At 32.2% G+C, this 7,251-nt stretch overlaps 1 protein-coding gene across 1 annotated transcript; it reads right to left on the reverse strand.

Annotated features, from left to right (window-relative positions):
* Positions 1-2,018: 2,018 nt before the first annotated feature.
* LOC146937337 (transcription factor PRE3-like) lies at positions 2,019-3,678 on the reverse strand. The gene is made up of 2 exons (XM_085751706.1): positions 3,267-3,678; positions 2,019-2,359 (listed from the first exon to the last, which is right to left on the reverse strand). The coding sequence occupies exons 1-2, from the start codon at positions 3,393-3,395 to the stop codon at positions 2,210-2,212; spliced, it is 279 nt and encodes a 92-aa protein (XP_085607832.1). The 5' UTR covers positions 3,396-3,678; the 3' UTR covers positions 2,019-2,209.
* Between the last annotated feature and the right edge of the window lie 3,573 nt (positions 3,679-7,251).

Genomic DNA, 7,251 nt, shown 5'->3' on the forward strand with positions numbered 1-7,251 from the left:
CTCCAAATTAGATTGATTGGATTATTTGGATTGATTACAAATGAGTACATGCTTGCCTATTTATAGTGTGGATGTCATATTCTAGATAGTTCTTTCTAGATTCTTCATGACATTTCATACTACATGTTTAGTATTAATTAATTCTAAAACATACTAAACCATTCTAGAGAAATCTAGGCATGTACATCATTCTATAACATTCTATAGGTTACTAATGCATTCTAGAGAATTCTAGAAATATGCAGCACATTCTAACATGAATGAATCTGTATTTCAAATTTGTTTATTTTATGGATTTTATGAAACTCAATTTCATGAAACAAAAGGAAAACTAACTCTGCAATTTGCATATGGCTTTCACTTTTGAATATATGCTAAAAGAAACAAACAAGAAACACTTTCAAATTGTGTGCATTTCACAATTTTTTTTACTGATCATGAGGTTGTGTATCGGTCATCGTTCCATTTTATGAATTATTGTGTTTCTGTATATGTTTATGCTTAGGGGTCGGATTCTGATAATGTCGTTGTTGCTTTTAGAGGTTGAAGTATCTAATGGGGTTTAAATCATTCATTGATGGCTAATATAAGAAGGGAAAAAAGGATTAGAATAATAATTTAACTATTTTTCAAATCAGAACTTTGGTCTTTTGGCTATATTCAATCCATTGTTATGTACCTTTTGAATCGCATCAGCCATGAAATTCAAGTTTTATCGGTTTCTGTACTTAAGAAAATGAATGACTCAACACTGTATTTTTTAAGAAACAGCTACAAAAATGATAAAGTATAACCCTTTTTGTTTCTTTATCTAACGGAAGTTTAACAGTGTAAAATAAGGGGAGGTTTGTGTTTTTTAAAAACTAGAGGGGATGTTTGTGTTGTTTAAGTAAAACTCAAGGGAGGTCAATGTAATTTTCCCTTTAATTTATTTGAATTCATTGCATGATTTATTGCATTCCGAGTTTAGGGTGTCACACCCTTCCTTCAGCGACTAGGTTGACACGCCGAGGAAGAGTCCAAAACTTTTAACGACGGAGCAATGACAAAGGAAAAGCACCACATCATGAATAAAACTCCGTTGCCCAGAAAACCAAAACTCAAATACAACGGTGACCACCCCTTATAGTAGCGCCTTTGTCAATTATAAGTCAAAAGAAAGCCAAAAATTACAAATCAAGGGCGATGACAACTTCACCACGAGTCCGGGTGTGCTCCATTTACTTCATTTACCTACTTGGAGGTAAATGGAGCATACTCCTTCACCACTGCCACAAAAAACATAAAAAAAAAATGCATAAATAGTTCTAAACGTAAGGGTAAAATTACAATTAGCAAGCTAAACAATCAAGAATATTGAAGAAGAAATAGAAACCAACTTGATAAAATGTAGGTTCAAGTACTCCGAAAACGCTGCGAAAACTTGCACGAATTTGGGAAAGCTTGGCGTTGCAGAAAACTATAAGAAGCAAAGGAGTTCAAAGGAAATAAAAGTGTTCAGACTTCAGATAGACCCTCCAAGACCTTTTATGCATCTCTCTAGAACCTTTGAAAGCCCACAGGGTCATTTATTAAGTACAATTCACACAAAGACCTAGCGCTTCCAAAATGAAGCAACAATCAGAATTAGAAATTCTGATCAACACAACGGTTCATAAATGGACCCAATAGATAACCAAACATTGAGATCAATCCAACAGTTTGGATGTTTCCTCAATATAGAAAGGAGCCCATTTACACTCATTTTAAATTTGAGGAAGGAAATCCCATTCAAAGTAGGTCGATCCAAATCCATCGATGCAAAAAGATATCAGAGACCATGTGTCTCGCTAGTTCTATGGTTCAACAGTGAGATAAGTCTTGCATCATACACAAGTCAGATTCAATCATTGAATCAATAAATTCCACCATTGAATAATACGAGATAAATGAGACTTATGGATCCAATAATAAAAAACATACTATTTGTGCGTGGTACAAGACTATTTTACTCGTGCACATAAGACAAAGGCTATTAATTGGTAATGATTTATAATATTGTCTTTATACCTCCAAAAAAAAAGTAAAGAAAAACATAAACTAAAAAACTTGCATTAAGTGGATGAAATTAGGAAATACAAATTTAAAAATGAAGTACGAAAATGATGAAGAAATACATCAGGTCACAAAGTACTGGAGTGCTAATTAAGAATAATGAAACAAGAGCAATCTATTGCATAAGTAAATTTCTTATTATTGCTGCTTGTGCTGTGTCCGTTGTAGCCAATAGCTCAGACAAACGCTCACTTAGGTCATCAACTTCTCTGTTCAAGTTTCTAATATAGTTGCAAGTCTCCTGCAACACCCTCGAAGCTGAAACCTGATATAGTAAAATTCAATTTAGTAAATGCTATATATTTAACTATTCTCTTAAAATATATAGTTAAAAATTGTAAACATCAACAATTCTTGTAGATGGGAAAAAACTGGTGCTAGATAGAAGTACTTAATCCCCTCGTATTTGTTAGGCCTATTGTTGTTCCTTTTTCTTGTTATGTCCCTGGACCTAGGATTAAGTTGGTTTAAATACCCTCTTATACTTACTCTAGTGTATTTATTTATGATGCTTAAAAATGACAAAATCACTCTTGCACCTTTCAAGTTTTTTTTTTTCTTGGTCAATTAGCCTAGGCGCCAGAGACCTTAAAGGTGAATAAGTATGGTGTCTGGGGTTCGAACTCCGGTCCCAATTAGCCTAGGGGCCAGAGACCTTAAAGGTGAATAAGTATGGTGTCTGAGGTTCGAACTCCGGTCCCTGCATATATTATGCATTATCCCTTACCAAATGAACTAAGCTCAGAAGAACTTCTTTACGGTTTTTTTATTCAATTAAATTTTGTTTTTTCATAAGCAAAATTATATTAAGAGCTGTTTTGTGAGCTTTTAGGAGTCCACCATAGTTAGAGCTGACTCTCCGGTAGATTAATAGGGTATCTCTACAAGCTTAGATTCTTTGATCCGCTATAAAACTAATCTCTTCTATGTATTAAAAATATAGTATATGGTAGTTACAAGCTTAGATTCTTCTCATCATCATTATAGTTTTCATTTACTTTTTTCTACTTATCTCTTACCAATGACTTTTATCAAAAATAATGGTAGTGTATTTAAGCAACAAAATCACATTAATTGAATAATATGAATGTAATTAAGCAAAAAATGAAGCAAAAAGAAATACTCTAGTTTTTTGATTAAGACTAGGAAACAAATAATATGTAGGAACAAACCTTGTCAGAGCTCCTATTGCGAATCTCTGGAAGAAGTTGCTGCAACTTGGAGACAAGATCATGGATCTGATCGTCGGTGATATTCCTCGAGCTACTCGTTTGCCGTGACCGTGACCTCCTGCTAGACATCTTTATAAAATTCAATAATTTCAAACCTAAGTGAAGCCTAGAAAACAAAAACTAATATACTATACTACTTTAGTTTTGGATATATATGTGATCTTAATCTTAGTGATATATGGAAATGTCAGAGACAAATTGAAATAGGATATGGTGATAGGTAAACAAAGGAGTGAGTAGCTAGGAACAAGGAATGGGGAAGGGATAGTGATGTTGAAGAAGGAGAAAGAAAGAAAAGTATTGCATGGGAGAACGAAGAGGGTTATGGTTGTTTTTAAATAGGGTTTTGGAGAGAGAGAGTAAATACTAAATAGAAACAACTTTCTAGAAATACGGTAAACTAGTGTTCCCAAATTAGGGTTAGAAATTTAATACTAGTATGTGTATGTTTCAAGTGAGAGAAAGATATAAAGCTTTGTTTTTTGTTTTTGACCATCTTAGACTGTCAGTGCAAAAGTTTAGTATTATTTTTTATTTTGGTAGCAGAGATAGATTTCTTTTGTCTGGATATTATTGTAGTTTGACATCATGAGTTACGATAATACAGAGGCATATTTCTTGTCGTTTGACTGAACAACTCATAACAATGTGGTCCAAAAACGTTTATCATCATAGGATGCGTATTTCTAAATCACACGTACAGTAAAATAAGTAAAAGAGATAAAATAAAACAAAAGAAATAACAACTCATTTTTAAAATGAAAGAACTTCAATTAATTCTGTTCCTAATTTCTTGGTTGATAGACATATTAATTGAAATATATCTAAAAAATAACATTGAGAATTTGTAAAAAGTAAAAAAAAATTATATTGATAAATGCTAACAAATACTCTTATGACACTTGATAAGAAGTTTAAAATTGAAATTTTTTCTTAAGATTTATGTGTTCAACAATTTGAAGAATCAAAAGGTTACTTTTTCTACATAAAAGTTATCAATTGTTTTCATTTTTCAATCGTTAACAAGTGTCCTTATAACACTTATTTGTTAGCAAGACCTAATAATATGTAGTATTTTCGTTGATCGTTATTTTGGAATTTAAATTTACATTTTTTATTGCCTCAACTATTTAAATTCACTAGAAGTAATGAAATTGGTTAGTAGATGAATCATATTAACTAACACATTAATTTTGTGTCAAATGTGAATAAGATCGAAACAATAGTATCTAATGTGATCGTTTCTTGTATGGAAAGTTTTTTTGATAATAGTGGCAAAGATGTTGTGCAATTGTATGTAGATGAAAACTTTAGTTTGAACCGACACAAATGAATGAACTCATATTTGAAGGAGAGACCATTAGTATATCAATGTACGTAAAAGTCACATCGAAATATTGTTGTTGAACAACGTATAACTCCTATAGCTAATATATTAAGTAACTATATATTTTTTTGTATAAATCTTAAGTAACTATATTAAAATGCAGTGCTGAATCCACCTGTTTAGTTGTTCCCAACAATTTCGATTGTAAAGAACAAATTCACAATTTCCTAAATTTTAAATATCAAAAGTCTGATTCACTACTACAAGTTGCCAAATTTTGGCCAAATTATTAAATTTAAAAAACAACTCAATGTTTTTAAATTTAAGCTAGACTTAACTCAATTCTTCAAAATAACTCTCAAGAAATGCAATATGTTAATACGTCGTTTTGAGCACCGACTATGGATCAATGTATCAGCAAGTTCGAGAAGATTAATAGTTAAAAAATTGTCTGATAAAACAGACTAATTACTTAACAGGTTTAATATATAATACATGAAGTGTCACGCAGAGAGCATATGCAAAGATCGTATTATATCTTTGTTGGACCCTCTCAGGGTTTGATTAATATTTAATTAAGAATGAAATTAAGAAATGAGAGATGCACGTGACCAATAGCACCGTCCTCGCTGTTAATTGGATCCAATGTCATGTGCGCCGAGATGCATGCTGAGCAATCTCATCTGCAGCTACTTTTATATTTCTTTTCCAGCAGCATTAACGATATTGATGATCATTTCTTTCGTACTTTTTTTTCACCTTAAATTAAAAATACTTTCTTTTTGAAATATGTTGTCAATTCTAACTTAAAGAAGAAGTTGATTCAAATACAATTTTTACCTTTTGATCTCAGATAATCAGAAGAACACTTCAGCGCTCAAGTCATTATGTGAGTAAAATATTGTAGGAGTAAAAGGAAGAGATAAATCCTACCTTGAGGATTGTTTGAATCCACTTAAATAAGTGAGGGATGAAATTCTACCAATGATGGCAGAATGTCGTTGGTCGACGTTGGCAGAATGAAATTTTGTAACCGTCGAGCGTTATATATTGAATGAGAAGGAGACGTTTCAGATGTGTTGATGGTCTATGTTGATGCTCTGATCCTGGTGAGCGTTACATATTAAAAGTTTTATGCCTTAAACTAGCGAGCAAGGCAGTTTTGGCAGTCCAAAATGTAACACCTTAAACCCCGAATGCAATAAAATATGCAATTAAATCAATTAATCAACATAGTTTAAATGTCACGTCGTCATTTTCTCAAAACATTCATAAATACAGTTTTCACAAAACTCACAATGGAAATCATTGTACAAAAATATCTCAATAGCATGTAAACATCCTCAAATACATGAGTTACAAAATCTCAACATCGTATCATAGGTCTCACATAACGATAGTCTCAACATAAATTCATCAACAAATAAAAGACATAAAAGAAACAAAGTCCTGACACTCCTAAATCAAAATCTAAGACCATCCACAACAAAGCATCTTAAACTAGGTGCTTAAATTAATTTCATATGCCCACATCATTCATTTCACAGTAATACTTAATAAGCATTCATTTTTTCCAACACAGCACCTCAAAAGAAATTATTAAATAGGTCCTACAAATAATTATATGTCATTACATTTCAACAAAATTTAAGATGGTGGTGCTTCCATAGTCACCCTTCTCAATCGCCACCCATATATTATACTCCACAATGGGGGTGCCTATTTAATATGGTGCTAAATAGATGAAGCACCTACCATTGTTATTGGTCTAACTAGACTCCAAGCAAAACGATAAAGAGGTAGCTCCAAAGTTAGTCCTCAAGCACTCATAAGCAAAAAGAAGTCATTCATGCACGTCATCTACATCATTCATACAAATGGATAGGTGATCAATTAAACGACCACTGGGGTTAGATAATATTCAAGAATTTCAAGTATAGCACATACACATACTTATCATTCTTAAGATACCAACTTCATGTGAATATTATCATATTTCGTTCATAACACAATTATCACATATCACGTCAAATCCTCATCATTAAATCAACACTCATTTACAAACTAACAACATCAATTCAAGTGGGCAAACATCACCAATCAATTATATTCCAAGTACCCGATTTCACATAAGTTTGCATCATTCATCGAATCACATATTCATATAATACACCAAATCACAACATCACACAATTTATATGCATGCTATGTTCTAGACACCTCTACATGCATGCGGTACTGGTCTCTTGGATGTCGAAGTCATTTTACCAATTAACACCACTTGGATATAAATATCCGATCTCCACATGGATGTCGGAAATAATATCTTTGAGGGATCCTATCTCCACTTGGATATTATAAATATCCAAATCACCAAAATTAATGAATGTATAAACATATGACTCACCAAATGCATACGTTTATACAAGACATCACCACTTTAACACCAACATCGACACCATAATTAACACCATCAAAAGTATACGTGTATTCATCATCATTATATACATATATGCAATCATCATCAAGCTATCAATCAAGCATAAACATCATCACCAAGTGTTTAACACAACAAAGAAACAACATCGTCTCATAAGA

This window comes from Medicago sativa, chromosome 3, assembly GCF_051527215.1.
Source record: "Medicago sativa cultivar Bolivia chromosome 3, Bolivia_mono, whole genome shotgun sequence".
Taxonomy (NCBI): domain Eukaryota; kingdom Viridiplantae; phylum Streptophyta; class Magnoliopsida; order Fabales; family Fabaceae; genus Medicago; species Medicago sativa.

Bases quoted from the DNA above. Each gene is read 5' to 3' on its own strand.
- LOC146937337 (XM_085751706.1), bottom strand. From the start codon at position 3,395: ATGTCTAGCAGGAGGTCACGGTCACGGCAAACGAGTAGCTCGAGGAAT. The intron at 2,360-3,266 runs GTTTGTTCCTAC...TTACTATATCAG, and splicing joins GCAATAGGAGCTCTGACAAG to GTTTCAGCTTCGAGGGTGTT.